General features: G+C 41.4%; 1 protein-coding gene across 1 annotated transcript; it reads left to right on the top strand.

Annotated features, from left to right (window-relative positions):
- The first annotated feature begins 1 nt into the window (after position 1).
- On the top strand, positions 2-9,029 carry LOC126982430 (inhibitor of nuclear factor kappa-B kinase subunit beta-like). Its single transcript, XM_050834475.1, has 7 exons — positions 2-93; positions 274-403; positions 2,427-2,618; positions 4,314-4,528; positions 5,241-5,395; positions 6,474-6,654; positions 8,861-9,029. The coding sequence occupies exons 1-7, from the start codon at positions 59-61 to the stop codon at positions 9,027-9,029; spliced, it is 1,077 nt and encodes a 358-aa protein (XP_050690432.1). The 5' UTR covers positions 2-58.
- The last annotated feature ends 9,293 nt before the right edge of the window (positions 9,030-18,322 follow it).

Raw genomic sequence — 18,322 nt, 5'->3', positions numbered from 1 at the left:
GTCCAATCACGTGTGTGTGTACGAGGGTCGGAACGGTGAGGTGCAGTTTTCAGCTCACATGTTTCCAGAGTCCCATATTTCATCGCCATTCAGGTTAATATGTGTGTGTGTGTATGTGTGTGTGTGTGTCTCTGTCTCAGGAACCCAAACCCCTACAAAAATTAACAGATGAGTGTATATATGTATTACACCATCTACAGCTTCCACATTTTACTGTTCTCCTTGGTTAGATTTAGCTGACGGAGAGTTTCCTTTTTTCCGCCACCTCTTCAGATTACGGCTGGAAGAGTGGCTGAGGGTGATGCTGGAGTGGGAGCCAGCGGTGAGGGGCCAGGTGCAGGGGGAGGGGGGTAGCAAGCAGGTGGTGGCCTTCTCCATGATCAATGAAATTCTCAACAAAAAGGTAAATACCCAAGTGAAGTAGTGACATGTTTTTTGTTTTGTTTTTTTCTATCCGGAAGGGTGGTGCGGCTTGTTTCACCACCATTCAGGTCTATATGTTTGTCTGTTTGTTTGTGCCTAATTTTCTGTTTATTGGCCTTTGTCTGTGTGTTTATTCTCCTTGTAGTATGCAGGATTTTATCTAAGCTCATGTCGTCCATTCCATGTCTGTTTTCATTCACCTTTGCTTTGAATTAGTGGAAGTTCTTAACTCTAATTATCTCTGTTGCCAGACTATTCTGAGTATCAGTAACTCCATTGGGGAAGGCGAATGTCTTTACATCTGCATTTTCTTTTCCTCGTTCCTTCATGTCCCGTCGTTCTTTCACTATCCCCTACCAAGAAGTCTATTTTGTCTGCTTGCTCCAGGCCCTATGTGGGTTTGAATGCCATGTCACTAAGTCATTAGGTTACTTCTCTCTCCCCTTTTTTTCCAATCTAGGCTGCTCAAGTTTGTGCACTCATCCTAATGCATTCTCGTGAGCTTGGTTTAATTTTTGTTGCCTTCTTTGTACTTTTTTTAACTTCCGTATGTGTTTTTCAGGAGAGGTGACCACACCTTGGCTACATATTCTAGTCTTGATCTTCTTGCTAAGACTGTTGATAACATGTATAAGAAGATGAAGACTAGAATATGTAAAATAAACACATCTTAAGAACAAGGATGGCAACAAAAAACAAACAAGTCATGAGAATCACCTATAACTGAATGCCCTTTTAACCCGAGAATGGCGACAGACCTCAATTGAGGCTTGCCCGAGGAGAGGCGACAAGCCTCAGTTGAGTACAATTTTTGAATGCGTACAGAAACTGCGCCAGTAGGTCTAGGTGGCTGAAAATTGGACTGGATCATGCAATATATGGCAACACTCAGTAGGACTACCCACTATCCCCACGTCTTTCATTTCGCCCACGTCAATCGTCTTGCCTCGTCTCGTAGCACCGTCTTATTTATAAATTATTGATAAACTAAAAAAAGTAAGATATAGATGAGGTGTATATTAGTAGTTACAAATATGTGTACGTGTTACGTGTCATTTACGCTCACGTCCATCGTCTTGCCTCGTCGTGCGTTGTCCCCCCTCACACGTCCTAGGGGTTGCCAGCGCTTGGCTAAATCCCATTTATTGACCACTGCCACAGCCATACAAATAGGTTTAGAACGTTTTGGTTTTCACTGTCCTATGCGCTCCAATATTCCAAAGGCGCTGGGGTACTGTTTTTCCAATTCTGAGACACTCGATTTTTTGGTCAACCAGTCGCCTGACAATGGCTCTCTCCAATCCTGGGATCGCTTTTCTCAGGTTAATAAGTCAACAACCTGAAAAATTCTCCAGGTGTCTTGTTTATCTGCTGCTGTGGGTAAAGGTGATTTTGTACTATCACTCAGGTTTTTTTCATCTGCTTTGTGAAGGGTCTCTCCCACTATAGTTTACTCCCATCTTGATCTTTCCTCACTCCTTCCCATTTATAAATTTTGTCATATCTTAGCATTAAAATCCATTTTCCAAGCTTTACATCAGCTATGCAATTCATCCAGATCATTTTATAGCTCTTTACTACACCCACTGTCTTTTGTTGGCTTCATGAGTGGAGGGGCACAGGTGGATACATTTGACATGCACTTTACCACTTATCAGCCTGGTTGTACTGTCCAGTGTGCAGGGCAGTGTGTGGAGGAGTGCTGGTAGATGCTTGCTTTCATGGCGTGTGAGAGTCCAGAGTATGTAAGTGGCATGCTGGAGGAACTCACATGGCTCAGCTTGAAAACCACCTGTGGGTCAAGTACATTAACCCCTTCACTCTGGCGACGCCGATGTCGGCGTCCGATGGCATCATCGTTAGTCCTCTTCTAAACCTCTTAATCCTCTTCCATTTCCTCTTGACCCTTTCCATACTGTGACGCCGACATCTGTGTCACTGATGGAAAGTGTTAAAACTTCATTATTGTCTAGTAATTTTATTTTCTTACATTTCTATTTCAGATGATTAAAGTGTTTGTTGTTGACCTGTGTTGCCTGCTGGAATATGAGGTGACCGAGGCCACTTCCCTGTCCGAGGTGCAGAAGTGGGTGGCCCAAGACAGCGGTGTGGCCATCGATGACCAGCGGCCACTCTTACCTCGAGGCCAGCCACCTGACCCCACACGGCCAGCCATTCAGTGTTGGGCCCCACCAGTAAGACTTTTTTTTTATTTTTTATTTTTTTTATAGCAAAAGTGCTTGATGGTGTGGACTGAGCCATAGTCTTGGTGATCTCATCATGAAGGTAAAATCCTTCAACATTTTATCAGTTTATTTAGTCACAACAATTTGATGTGCAGCACTCTAATTTATCATCATCATTATCATCTCATTGACGCCTGCTCCTAGGAGCACGGCAGAAGAGTTTCCATCTTTCTCTATCCAGACACTTCCTCCTTGCCTGCTCAAAGTTTCTCAAGGATCTTTCACCCCTCTCCCTAACGTACTCTTGCACCCTATCTCTCCATTTCACTGGAGGTCGTCCTCTAACATTCCCTCCCTCTATCTCACTCACATACACCCTTCTGGTCATCTTACTCTCCTCCATTTGCTCCATGTGGCCAAGCCACTTTAAAGTCTGTCGCTTCACTTCTTCCACCACTCCACACCACTCCCTTCACCCACGTGACACATTCCAAAACACTCATACACACTTTCATTACTCATTCCATCCATTCTACTCACACCACAAGCACTCCTCAAATAACTCATTTCCACTGCCTGCACTCCAGACCTCTGACTTTCATTCCAGACCCACGTTTCACTTGCATATGTGAGGGTTGGTGCTATTGTTGTATTTCTCAAATTCCTCTTTACCTCCAGGCTCACACTTCTGCCATTCATGATACTTCCCAAAGACCCTACCACCCTTCTTCCTTGCAATGCCCTTTCTCTTGTCTCTCCCTCCACCATCATGCTTACACATAACTGATCCAAGGTACTTAAACTCATTAACCTCCTCCATTTCTTCACCATTCAAAATTATTTTGCATTCTTTTCACATTCAATTCCTACTCTATATGGGCATACAAAATCTACAACCTCACTTCTACTTCGCTCACAAATCATCACTTTACTTTTGTTGACATTTACTTTTAGCTTTGTCCTTTTACATACACTTTCAGAAACACTGACCAAATTTTGTGTCACTTTAATTTTCTGCAATGAGCACTGTGTCATCAGCAAATAAGATTGAATTCAACACCCACTTCCTTCCCTCAGCGTACATTTTTACACCAACTTTCCCAACTTCGCTCTTCATTTCTCTCATAACACCATCCATATAAATATTGAATAACCATGGTGACTTGACACACCCCACTTTTATCTAAAAATGTTCACTTGTTTCAGATGCATCCTCATAGAAAGACTTTATTGCACTAAGCAGTTTTCCTCCCACACCATAAATCTTTAAAACATCCCACAATGCCAGCCAATCGACTCTTGTCATAAGCATTTTCCAAATCCATGAAGGCAGCGTATAGTTTCTTTCCTTTTGCTATTATTTTTTCTACTACCATCCTGAAGGCAAATATCTGATCCACACATCCCCTTCCTTTCCTGAAGCCTCCTTGTTCTTCACTGATTTTCTCTTCTGTAAGTCTTTGCACCCTCTCTATTATGACTTTTCCATATACCTTTCCGGGTATACTCAGGAGACTTTATACCTCTATAGCTCCCACACTCCCCTCTCCTGCCCTTCCCCTTCTAATTTATCCATTTATCTTAATAATTTTTAAATCTAATTTACTGTTACAAAATTCTTTAATGAAGTCTTACATTTAAAGACATTTTTTCAAAATGTGGCTTAAATGCTGAATAATATTTTTATGATATTCTGCCCGGCAGGACGAAGACGAGTGGTTGTTGTACATCTTTGCTGAAGGGATGACTCGGCCACAAGTGCCTCCTCACTTTCCTCCGCTGGTGGAGGCAATGCTGCGGGAGCCGCGCACCACCGTGGACTACCAGACCCAGCGCAGGATGTGGGCGCACGCCATCTTCTTCCTTCACAGAGAGGCACGACTCCTTGCTCTCCTGATGCAGGCCCAGAAAGTGTCAATGTTAGTAATGAGAATGTTTTTTTATTTTACACTGTCTATCACTGCCATCAACAACTCTTCATCTCATGGGTGGGACTCTGCTGTTGAGGGTAAGTTATAACTTTCCTTTGAAAATAAGTCGTTCATTATAAAGTTTCTTCGTATATCACACCTGGGAATGGGAAGTGTAAGCAGCTTCGTGAACTAATTGCTTAGCTTTGATACTTCAATTATAGCAAAGGTTGGAATGCATTCATGTTATCAGAAAATAACTTTGTCACCCCAAAGTACTACATATGTCACTATATTAATGTATTATGGCAGTAATATTTTTAATTTAAACATGAAAACAGTTTCCATTATGCTCTCTCATAATTCAGAAAAGCTGTACATGGTGGTGTATTGTATTGTGCTGTTGGGTTTTCAACAACTTGGTTAATGCCATGTATGTGATCTGTTGTTGAGTATCCACTAGGAAAGCCAGCTTGTTTTCCTGCATCAAGGTTCATATACATAACCCATTTGATTATTTAACTTGATAACTGGGTCTCTCAAGTGTTGTTTTATTGATTTGACCCTCTTGTAAAGTTGTAATAGTGTAGCAACAAGCCTTACCTCATTTTTTACTGGAAGAAATTCCTCGTTATCAGTAGGTTTCCCTAACCTTCATGAAGCATTGATGGGCTTTCATGTACTTACTTGCAAGGGTGAAGATGATTTTCTTTTCTTCAAGGCTCCACTTGATGGCTGGTCATGCACAGCTCACAAAGACGGGCCAGAGAATGCTGAGTGACATAGCAAAGCTGCAAGCCCGCCATCACCTCTTCATGGAAGCTCTGAACACTGATCTTGACTTTTATGATGAACAGGCATCATCTGGAAGGCTGAGTAAGTAACCTTGATTGCTTTTTCATTATTTGTGGAGGATGAATTTCTCCTAGTACGAATCCCAACTACACATTATTTTCACTCATTTCATTCATTCCTGACTGCAACCTCACCTCTCAGCATTTTTTATTTTAGTACTCCTTCACTCATCAAAATTATATCCATCATCAATTATCTCTACTCCCTCCTCTACTGAGGAGTCAAATAAAGGCAAATTATGATGGATTTTGGAGACATTCTTAAGTCTCATGTCTGGTAAATTAATAACTATTTTGTTGTGTAATGGTTAGAACATGTAACTACTAATCAATGGGCCTGGCTTTGTTGCAGGCCTGAGGCAATCACCACACAGCCCCACCCAGCATCAAAGAAACTTTAATACCACTGAAAAACCTTGAAATTAGCGACAGTGAGTTCTGGAAATCAAACCCAGGACTTCAGAATGAAATCAGGGCAGTATATTAACTGAGCCACTGATGAGCTAACAGGTCACGGTGCCAGGGGCCACTTCTGTTAACACTTAACTTGACACCCTGGCTCCTCTGTGGACATGAAGGAAAGGTGACCCCTCTCACTCGTGGTAGGTGGCAATGCTCTTAATCCGTCCAGAAGAGTTCTTACGGTGTGCCCGTCCTGATGAATTAAAAGCACATATGGTGTGCCCTTGTGAATCATTTAAAAGCTTTGGCACCCACCATGAGTAAGTGGGGTCACACAAGTGGCCTCTGGCACAGTAACCTTTCAGCTCATCAGTAGCTCAGTCAGTGTGCTGCCCAGACCTCATTCTAAAGACCTGGCTTTGATTACCAGCTTTTAGTGACATAAATTTCAAGCCCCCCCAGCTGTTCATCCTCCCTCTTGGGCTGCTTGATAAATGTTTACCTGGGGAAGCCCACCTGCCTGTGTCCCTGCTGGAGGGAACTTGCTCAAGATGAGCACCGAGGCCATGCACAGCTTAGCACATGCCCCCAACTTCACCTTTACCATGATTTCACTTTGTAATGATTTCAAAGCTCATAAGAATTTGTTAACTTATATTTATGAGTGAATATTTTACATTCTGATAAATTTTCCACAGCATCTGAAAAGCTATACAGTGGCTGGCGAGACATGGGGGAGATCACCCTCCGGCAGGTACACGCCGTGGTGGAGCGTGTGCAGCAGCTGGAGGGCTCCCTCACAGCCCTCAACACCCGCATTTTGGAGCTCCAGTGCTCACCATTTGCTCGGGCAAGATCCAACGACACCTTAGAGAATATGTAAGAATATGGTTTTAGTTCTTTATATTCCTGGCAAAGTGCTCTTTCTCCATTTATAATGCTTTACTTCCCTTAAGTGAGAAAAATGAGATTTTTTTTTTTTTTTTCTGCAACATTCGTGGTCTTCGTTCTAATTTCCATTCTGTGGAACACCATCTCCCCTCCTCTAAAGCTCACCGAAACACAGGTTTCTGAGGCTACTGACAGCAATCTCTACTCTGTTCCCTCCTACTATCTCTATCCTAAATTTCAATCCAAGGCTGGATGTTGCGCCTACGTGCGCAACGACATCACTTGTTCTCGTGCCCACGACCTCATTGACTCTTCAGAATTTTCCACCATCTGTCTAAGACTTCATTGTCATTCTATTACTAAATACATCTGTGCTGTTTATCTCTCATCTAACTCTACTAACTATGTAAAATTCTTTGACTACTTGAACTCTAAAGTGGAGCACATCTTGACCCACTCTCCCTTCGCTGAAATCTCCATCTTGGGAGATTTCAGTGTTCACCACCAGCTTTGGCTTTCATGCTCTTTCACTTACCAGCCTGGTGAACAAGCCTACAACTTTGGTCTCCTCAATGACCTAGAGCAGTTGGTTCAGCACCCTACACGTATTCCCGACCGTCTTGAAGACCGGCCCAACATACTAGATCTCTGCCTTACCTCTAACCCTTCTGCTTACTCTGTCAAACTGTTGTCTCCGTTGGGCTCCTCCGATCACAACCTTATTTCTGTATCCTGTCTTATCGCTCCTGTACACCCTCTGGACCCACCAAAGAGGCGATGTTTCTGTCATTTTGCTTCAGCTCGGTGGGACGACCTGAAGATGTACTTTACGGATTTCCCGTGGAATGATTACTGCTTCCAGGATAGACCCCCCTCTGTGTGTGCCCAGCACATCACAGAGGTGATTGTCTCTGGAATGGAAGCATACATTCCACGTTCTTTCTTTACTCCTCATGCTAAAAAGCCTTGGTTTAATCACGCTTGTTCTCATGCTGTCAAAGATATAGAGGCAGCTCACAAAAGGTACCAGAGCCTTCAAACTCCCGCTAACCATGATCTTTACATTTCTGCCCCTCCCGCAGCCTTGCCACACACGACTTTCTACTCAAGCTCATCCCTTTACTGTCCAAATCCCATACGCAAGAGTTAGTTAACCAGCATCTTCACTCTTTCATCCCTCACGCTGGTAAACTCTGGAACAATCTTCCTTCATCTGTATTTCCTCCTGCCTACGACTTGAACTCTTTCAAGAGGAGGGTATCAGGACACCTCCCCTCCCGAAATTGACCTATCTTTCGGCCACTCCTCTAACTCTTTTTAGGAGCAGTGAGTAGCGGGCTTTTTTTTCATATTTGTTTCCTTTTTTTTATCCCCTTGAACTGACTCCTCTGCTGTTTATAAAAAAAAAATAAAAAAAAAATAAAAAAAAACACGCAAACCATTTCAACAGTTTATGCATCATCTATTTTGGGGGGTTTATATCATGGCAAAAATTTGGTCCGTCGCTGCTACACGGTAAAGCCACAAATTTGGCCCGTTGCTGCTACCGGGTCAATAACACTTCTACAGCCAGCCACAATAACTTTATCTACCATACTAGATAGAGAAAAGAGGCTCAGCTCACACCAGTTTTTGGTGTATTGTACATTGTATACAGTGCTGTGTGCCTAGAGTCAAACCATTTCACCGAGTCCATTGAGGCGTTGGCTCCCGTGGATCCTTTCCTCCCCTGTGCTCTGCCACACAGTCCCAACACCTAGCTCTTCCTTTCATATGTTAGTTATAGGTAACATATGAGAGGAAAAATTAGGTGTTGGGACTGTGTGGCAGAGCAGAGGAGAAAGACCCATGGGAGCCAACGCCTCAACGGACTCAGTAAAATAGTCTGACTATAGGTAAGGCATAAATGTTCTATCTTTGGCCTTTTGCCTTTGTCTGGGTTAGTGATCAGAATATTTGGAATGTGTGTGTGTGTGTGTGTGTGTGTGTGTGTGTGTGTGTGTGTGTGTGTAGCGTGACAAACTTCATTGAAGGATGTTACCTCCTCTGCCTAAAAAGCAACTTTTATTTTTCCATCTTCATTGCTTGGTAAAGCAGGTAGAGACAACCTCTTAATTATTGTGATGTGTACATATTGATGTTGAGAGTAAATATTGTTATGCAACAGCAAGTACTAACAAATCCCCAATTCTAGTCTGTCTGCTGGGGAAGAACTGTACTGTACGATGCGTCGCCGGAACAAGGAGCAGAGGACCACGGCTCACGACAACACTGACATGTGCAAGTTGCTGCTGCAGGCGCTAAGGAAGAGGGACAGGCTACAGCAAGACCTGTTCAAGCATATAGAGTATGTGATTTCTTGAAGGCATTGTTATATTGGTGGTTTCCTCCTAATATATACAATATGATCTGATCTTTTATACAGGGTTGATAGGTTCAAATTAATCCCGTGAGTTTGCATCATCTAAACCCGTTTTGACTTTGTTGTTGTTAGTACAGCTTTTTTTAGTAGCATCTTCATAGCACAATAATTATGGCTCTACTTGAAAAAGCTAAATTCCTTCCATCTTTTTCCTCAGCATTTTTGTAGTTTGCACAGAGTTTTTTTGGAATAGAACATGCATTACTACACCATTGCTGCTGCTGCCACTACTGCCTCACATTTAAATAAGTTTCACATCACCAGTTTTCTTTTTTATTTGTAGTAAAATTAATATTTTCATTTTTCAAATTTCTTCATTATCTATATTTCTTGGGAGGGCTCATAATGTCCCTGATCTTCATAATTTCTCAGTTATTATTCATTGACTTTAAATTGCGTTAAAATATATAACTAAGAGCTTGACGATGTTATGTAAAGCAAATAGGCAAGAATTTACACATATACGAAGATAATGAGACAAACCATAAACAATAATTGTTGCAAGCAACTGAGCAATCAGGACAAACTGATGGTCATGTCCGCATACAAAGCCTCAAGTTTTGATTTCCAGGAAACGGAAAGTAACTGTGTTTTTGTTTTAGGAAACAAAACGAGTGCTGCAGTGAGGTGGCTGAACTGTCATCACCCCTCGAGACTGTCTTGGAGGATGCTGCAAGAACTGCTCAACATATTTCCTCACTTCAAAAACAGCGCCAAAAAGATATTTGGAAGATCATGGAAATTGCTGTACGTAATATCTGATTTTAATTAAAGACCCTAAGGACCTGTCCACATTATTGAACAGTGCTCAGCAGGCAGACACGGTTACCAAATCCTCTTCCAATACACACCTGTGGATGGTGGGTGGAAGGCATGAGTGGAGATGACATTATAAATGGGGAAACCCCAAGCAAACCATCAAAATGCCCTTGCCTGCCCACACTATCAAGGAGTGCCCAATACTGTGGAACCTGCTGGGAACTGCTCCACCTGGTAACACTGCTTGAGAACTAAGAGAAATACACTCAGCACAGGCTGCCTGTTGGATGCTGCCCGATAGTGTGGATGGAGCCCAAGTTAAAGAACTTAAATGCATATGAATCCCTATGTACTTTTTTATGCTAACTTGTTACTTTCAGGAACTCACATAGAAGGGATGGCAGTAAGTTCTTCTTACTTATGAAATTTCTTTTGCAACATTAATCCGGCTTGTATTCTACCTTTCATAATGTACTCCTCAGTCTTATCAATTCTTGTAATAGGTGGTCCCCCAACCAGTTTCATTCTCTTCAATCTCATACTCACCATTCTGCATTCTGACATGCCCAGATGACCCAATGGGCTACATTTCACTGTGTCACCATTCCACATTCAACACCTTTTCTAACATCCACACCCCACCTCCTGCTCACATTTTCACAACTCTGCTCTGTCCCATCATGGCTCAAAAGCTTTTTTCAGACAGCTCACCTCATTCACATCTGTGGTGTAGTGTTTAGCATGCTTAACTATGAATCTACAGGCTCATGTTTGGTTCCTGCCCAAAGCAGTCGATGCCCAGCTCACTCAGCTGTTCATGCTCCCTTTTTGGATACCTGGGGAAACCTGGGAAAGGTAAACTGTGGTAACTCAGATGTCACACTGCCCTGTGTCGCAGAGTAGCAAGTTCTTACCCACCATATTTCTGAGGCTCCAGCAAAGTTGTCAAAAGATACTTCCACAATCCCCTCCACCTCCTTGCTCACACTTTTTGATTGACCTCATGAATTCTCTTCTCCCTCCTTCCTCGCATGACCCTTCCCTTCTCCCTTCTTCCTCTTATGTTGAAATACAGCTGTTCCTGAATTTTGGATAAAGCTTTCTTCAACACATGTTTATGATTTTGTAATATTAAGAACTCCATTTAAAGATTCTATAATGGCAGTTTCATATGAGACCTCAAAATTGAAGTTTGCTTAGGATTCTTAAAGCTCATTGTTCAAGCTTTAACATGCTACCCATTTAGTTTGATAAGACTTACTGCAACATAAATTTACAGGTGACAAATTCTTACAGATAAACCACAGTCGTAATGTTGTGAACACTGGATCACTTCCAGCCAACCTGCAGCCGATTCCCAATGCCAAGCACTTAGTAAAGAAGCCACCCTCCCCTGCAGCCCTCATCTCACTCACAGCACTGTTGGAAAAGTCTGGAAAAGAAGCAGATGCCATTATTTCCGAAAATAGGGCTTTACGTTGCCAGTAAGTACACAAGTAGTAGGTAGGTAGGTATATATCTCTCTCTCTCTCTCAATGTTTGGAGGAAAACATCCAGTGTGATACTATCTTTTAAGGTAGCGTGCGTGACGCCGATGGTAAGTAGACGTGACCCGTACATGCCAAAGCAGCGCGAAACTCGGGGTGATAATGCTCGAAAGTTGGATAGCTCAAAACTCAAGAGGGTACTGTATACGATGAGGGGGCTTCAGGAAGGGTTTATGGAGAAGAGGAGGAAATTGTATCATGTTTTTTGTAGATCTAGAGAAAGCAATTGACAGAGTACCAATGGAAGTACCAGAAAGATTGGTTGAATTGGTGATGGGACTATATGAAGGTAAAAAATCAAGAATGAAAACAGTGGTGGGAACATCAAAGGAGTCCAAAATTGGAGTGTGGGTTCACCAGGGATCTCCCCTTAGCCCACTCTTGTTTATAATAGTAATGGAGGAGCCAAAAAAGGAAGCAAGAGGAGAGCCACCATGGCAGCTGCTGTATGCAGATGACTTGGTAGTAAGTGCAGAGACAGCAGAAGAAATGAAAGAAAAGCAGCAGAAGAAATGAAAGAAAAGTTTAATAAATGGAAGGAAGGAATGGAGGAGAGAGGTTTGAAAATTAATATGGAAAAAACAAAGTACATGGTGACTGGAAAAGAAGCAAGAGAAAAGATTAAATCAGGAAAGTATCCATGTGGATGCTGTGGGAAGGGAGAAGGTGTAAATTCAGTCTTGTGCACATGTTGCAGGCAGTGGTGCCACCTTAGATGCTCGGGCCTCAGAAATGTAAGAGTGCAGAATTTTACATGCCCAGCTTGCGTAAGGAGACAGCAAGGACAAGAAACTGAGGGGGATGAACTAGAGGTGAATGGAGGAAAGCTGGATGAGTTAGAACATTTCTGTTATTCAGGAGATGTTCTGGACTGTGAGGAGGGAGTGGAGAGGACAGTGAGAGCGAGAGTGGCGGCAGTGTGGTTAAATTGGAGGGAGGTGGCTAGTCTACTTGTGAATCGTAGCATCCCTCTAAAGAGCAGAGCAGGGGTGTACCAAGTGTGTATTAGATCAGTGATGTATGGAGCAGAAACATGGGCTCTAACTAGAAAATTGATGGAGGTATTGAGACCAAGTGATCGCAGAATGCTGAGGTATATGGCGGGGCTCAGGTGGCAAGACAGGGTGTCCAGTGTAGATGTAGCTAACAGATGTGGAGTAGAGGACCTGGAAACAGTGCTCAGAAGGGAAAGACTCTGATGGTTTGGACATGTAAAGAGAGCAGGTGAGGATATAGTGCTGGGAGTTGTGGAGAGATTCAAGGATGGAGACCAGTTGGTAGGCCTAGGAAAATGTGGAGGTGTATACAGGAAGACTTGGCATTGATGGGATTGGATGAAGATCAGGCAGAAGACAGAGTAGAATGGAGGAGAGCCAAAAAGCGTCCAACCACTCAGGAAGAGTGAAAATGGACGTTAAATGAAATGAGGATTTTTTTTTAGCAGCACAGTCAAATCATAAAGTGAGAACAGAAAGTGATGAGGGAAAATTTCTGGTGATGCATTGGAAGGGGTGATGATGAGAATAATGAAAATGATTGCCAAATAAGTTAATTTTTCAGAGAATAATTGAGATGCCGTCTGGTAATGTGATTGATCAATTGAGGAATTCTTCCTATGTCACTACACTGGTTTTGTAAACTCAGTTTGATGATAATAACGGAGATGATATTGGCAAAGTGATGGTTGTTACTAAATCTTTTATTTTTCCACAGAATGGTTGAGATGCTGACTGGTAGTGTGAATTCCACTCTTGTGATTGGAAGCAACAAGCTAGAGGCAGCAGCTCCGGCAGACCGCATGGATGGCTCTCCCTCACTGGGCAGCCCCTCCCATGTGGTCCACCCTGCAGCTCCAGCCTCAGTAACTCCCATAAGGAAGGCAGTGGAAACTTCACTATAGCAAGAAAGAAAAAATATAGCATTCATTACTGAAAAATTATAGCAGGAATGCTAGGAAACATATTAATCATTATGTCACTTAATATATACATAAAGTATATAAACTCAAAATAATTTGATCACAGCCAGTATTGATAAGGCTAAAGTTAACAGGGGCAGTAGAGTTGTTACTCTACATTGACATACCTTTATATTAATCAACAATAAACAAGTATTGCAAATGTGCTACAGCAGTACTGAACACTTACACAGAGGTAATCTTTTAGAAGTATTCTTTTTGGCTGAGTGGCATTTCCATCTGACAAAATTTCATGGTCTCATCAGAGAGTCAGTTGCCCCTCTGTCACTGATTGACCTTGCAGGCCAAGGAGTTACAGGTAACAAGTATCTGCAACATAAGAGTTAATGTAATATATTACTTATACCTCACACTGTGCAGTCTCCTCATGCCTCTCCAGTTCACCCCATCAAGTCATAATTTGGACCAGCTTTTTATAAACCTCTGATGAAGATACAGGTCTTTCTCAAGTATGCTTACTGTTTAGGGAGAGTAATGATGCACCACAACTGGTCATCCAAGAACACACTATGGAGATACAAGGCGGAGAAATTCAAGCCAGTTACCCGTACCCTTTGCCAGCCTGTTCTTCTAACCTGTACACACCTCGTGTCAGCCCACTCCAAGTCCAAGTTACTCTCATAAAAACTCCCAAACTGCCCATCTCAAGGTACTGTTGATAAATTGCATAATTAAAAGTACATGTGCAGTGATATGGGAAGTTTAAAAAATAATGTAAATTACACAAAAAACAACTTCATAGTATATATTTATTGAATTATTGATTGGGTAGTGATATTAACAGGGCATGTAATATGTTGTTAGCATGTTGTGTAAAAATTATATTAATATTTTTATACTAACAATTCAACATTTAAGAATTATGTCTTATATTAGGATAAAAAAATGATTTTTTTTATAAATTCTGTGATTTAATTAGACTGCTGAATTCAGATCCTGATAATGGGAGAATGCACTCAGTGGGCTGTGAGTGATACCTTCTTGTGATGCTTGATTTCATACATTTCCCAAACAGGTCCATGTGTAGGAGTGATAGTATAGATAATTATTAATCCTTAACCTTGAAAAGTTAAAATGATGATTTTTCATACTGAAAGTTCTGCTCGTTTTGATCACAAAGTTCGTTTGAAAAGTTCCTTAAATTCTTTGTAACTTTACTGCTTATACAAATTATAATTTTTTATAAGATGCAGAAGCAAGTCTGACCTAAATAGAAGATACTTGGCTCTAGCTCTATAAATGAGTGTGGGAAATTAATGCTTCCCTGCCAAACACGTCATATTCAAACAGCCTGGCGCCAGAGAGGGACAAAACATACGAGTCGGTACCAGTGAATGACAAATCAAGTTCATGCCATGCCAGACTCCAGACCATATTGGACTCATAATACCATATATGTGAAGTGAAATAATTGATATAAGACTAGATTACAGAGGTCAGTACAGTACTGATCTGGGAGCCACAGGTTCTCAGAAATGCTCATAACTGAGATGGAATAATGAAAAATGGTGTGCAAAAGATCGCCCAAAGAAGCAGTTAGTGTCTTCCACATTTTCATCCAAACATCCTCGTGTGAAAATATTCCCAGGCAGGCTGCTGCTCTTGTCCATTATAAGGTTTTGAAAATGATTTTCCTTGGCATACATCAGTTCATTCTTTGACAACTAAAGAACTTTATGATGTCAACTGTATATCAATGGGGAAGAGTGTTGCAGGCATGTGGAACTTCCCTAATTTGAAAATTTCAGAGTCGGTGCAAATATATCACTTGATTCAAGTGAGTTTAAAGATAAATTTGAGTAGAGGATCACAAGAAGGCATCACCCAAGCACTCTCCCGTAAAGCTAAAAAGCTCGGTCCACTTCTTGGTGTGTGCAAAAAATCTACTCAATTACCAATAAGGAAAATATTTAATGATTTATAATTGCTTATTTAATACTTAAGTACTTTATGATTGCATGAAAGAGTGCATGGATTGGATGCCACTTGGTCACAATACTTTCTATGCTGCTAGTTCATTTCAGTCTGTTTTTGCTTATGTGAAATCATGTTTGTACTTGTCAGGGAGAATACTAAGATAAGAGTGCAAGAAACATAGAGCCTGGAATCAAATGAAATATTAGATAAAATATAAGTGAAACAATTAACCCTTTGGATCATGGTCATCATTGTGTGTGTGTGTGTGCTACTATTCAGTCCTGCCTATGCACCTCCAGGCAATTGGTCATATATCAATCTCTGCAAGACAGACTGAGGAGTAGCTGTCTAGAAATGGAAAAATCAACCAAACAATGATTGTAGTAACAACAGTAAGAAAAGTTTGTCAACATTCTCTAGCAACAAAAGGCTGAAGTCTCACTTTGAATGTATGATGCCTAAAGTCCATTCAGTTTCAGTATCATGAAACGAGAAAATCAGTAATGCTATAAATATAGGCATGTCCCCCAGTAAATGACAAAGGGGTTACTGCACTTTGCAAAATATATATATATATATATATATATATATATATATATATATATATATATATATATATATATATATATATATATATATATATATATATATATATATATATTTATATTTCAAGGTGGATGAATTACATTCAAATTGAAACCAACAGAATAGAGAATATTTACTCATGGTGCTGTCAGTATAGTGTCAAAGTTACTTTGTTGATTTTTTATTTATTTATTTATTTTTATTTTTATTTTTTTTACAAGTGATGACCATACCTAGTACTTAAATGTTGGTATACTTAAGTCTTCATTGTTGATCACAAGTTTCCAGTTACTGACAACATTTGGCATTGCACTGGTATTTTTAAATTCTCTTGTAAAACATTAGTTACAGCTTTCAGCCCAGCCAAATTTTGCTTACTCTCATGTTCAAAGTGTCTTAACTACTGATTTGTTTTGTTGCAGTGTGTGTACATACAAGTTGCTCTTCCTAAGGATTGTTGTCTAGTCATTTTATATTAAGAAAAATATTAATAAAATCTGAATTTATATTTAAGTCGACTTATTATAAATAACCCTCATTTCCTCCCACAACTCTCACAAACTCCATGGCTGATAAAAAGGAGAGGTAACAAGGTAACAACTCCACTCATTTATACTGCCTGCAATTATGAGGTCTTGAGCATCCTCTTCAACAGTGCCAGGTGCCCATTATCCTTGTATTCAATAACCCTTTAAGTGTCAAGTCCATGAACATATACAGTAAAACCTTTTTAACTCAGCATGATAGGGGCTCCCAGCTTTGCCAAGTTATTCAATATTCCGAGTTATACAAATCCCTCATTGCATATAGTCAAAATTTTGAAAACTACACTACACAGCAGCAGTAAAAGCTTAAATTAACACATACAAATGAAGGGGCTGCTGTAGTGATGTAGTCCAAGCAGACAACATGAGGGTGTTTCAGGAATGAGCAGGGAGAGTGAGGGTACATGTCTTTAATACAGGAATAGCACGGACAAGCCTTGACAAGTGTAAACCACGGGACGTGGAGATAACTCGCCAGCATACCGAGATAAATCAGTGTGCTGGAGAGTGAGATCAGGTGGTCCAAGTGCAGATACACTTTCTAAGAAAATGTGGGTGAGGCACAGGATGTGGTTAAAACTCGGCAATATGATGAGATGCATGATTTTTTTTTTTTTAATTGGAAATTTAATTCTTTAATGAACATTTTGTTGCATTGCCAAGTTATATCAAATTCCGAGTTATACTCTGCCGAGTTATAAGGGTTTTACTGTATAGGCATGGACACAACAAAAAAATCGCCCTTTGTTTATCCCTTTCTCTTACCTTCCCTAAGTAGTGAAGGTGTAGATCACTATGCATGGCCTTCATAGAATATGAGAAAGCATTTGACTCAAAACTTAGGCAGTCATGCAGGTACTCAGGAGGTAGATGAACCATACATAAGGGTGTTAAAAGGTATAATTATATGGTGGCAGCACTGCAGCCATCAAACTTTACAAGAAATCAAGAAACTTCAACTAAGAGAGGCATTAGGGAAAGTGACACGAAATCTCCAAAGTCATTCATGGTGTGCTTGGAAATAAATACTTCAGAAATTAAGTGTATGTGATGACATGGGAATTAAGATAGACAGCGAGTACCTCAACGACCTCAGATTCACCAATGACAACTTTCCCGAGACTGAGAAAAACTTGAGAATGATCGAGAAGCTTCACAGTATGAACACAGGACCAAAACGGAGATGGAGTGTTGGTGTTCAGTATTTATTTAAATACGATATTTAGCTTTCTTCATATTCGTATTCAAATTATTGTTACGCCAAGGCTTAGCTTAGTTTAAATTGTAATTGGCGCCACGTGACGTAATGAGGGTTCCCTGCGGCCCCGTTGAGGGGCTGGAAGGACGCCATGCGGCGAGGAAGAGTGGAGACGGAGAGAAGACAAAGGACGCGCTCGCCTGTGCTCTGTGCCTTAGGACTTAATCGCCTGTGATTTGTGCCTTGACTGCCTCCCCCTTGGACTATAAGGATTGTACAACGTGCTATTGCTTAGTAAACCCCAAGAAAGTCCGCCCTGTATTTAATTGTGCCTCGCTGTGTGCTCTGTGGGTGTGTGCGAGTGTGTCCGCCGGAGTGTCTTTGTGTCTGCTGTCCGCCTCGTGGGAGCACTGTGTTTTCCATAGCGAGCCCAGTTTAAGTAATTGGGAGAGCACCTGTCTGCCTGTGTGAGGGGTAGACAAGTGGAGCATAACAGTGGTGTCAGGAGCGGGGTGGAAATTGTGCTGTGAGTGGACGGGCAGACAAAGAGTGACGCCTCGGGCACAATGGACCTCGGCGAGCACGGTGCGGCTGGCGGAGCGAGTGGTGGGGGTAGTGGTGACCTTGAGGCTGATGAAGACGCTAAGCCTGGCCAGCTGGAGTTAATTGCCTCAATGTTGGCTGGCTTGAGGCAAGAAATAACGC

The sequence above is a fragment of the Eriocheir sinensis genome, chromosome 51 (genome assembly GCF_024679095.1).
Source record: "Eriocheir sinensis breed Jianghai 21 chromosome 51, ASM2467909v1, whole genome shotgun sequence".
NCBI lineage: Eukaryota > Metazoa > Arthropoda > Malacostraca > Decapoda > Varunidae > Eriocheir > Eriocheir sinensis.
This window is presented reverse-complemented; position numbering and strand designations above follow the sequence as displayed.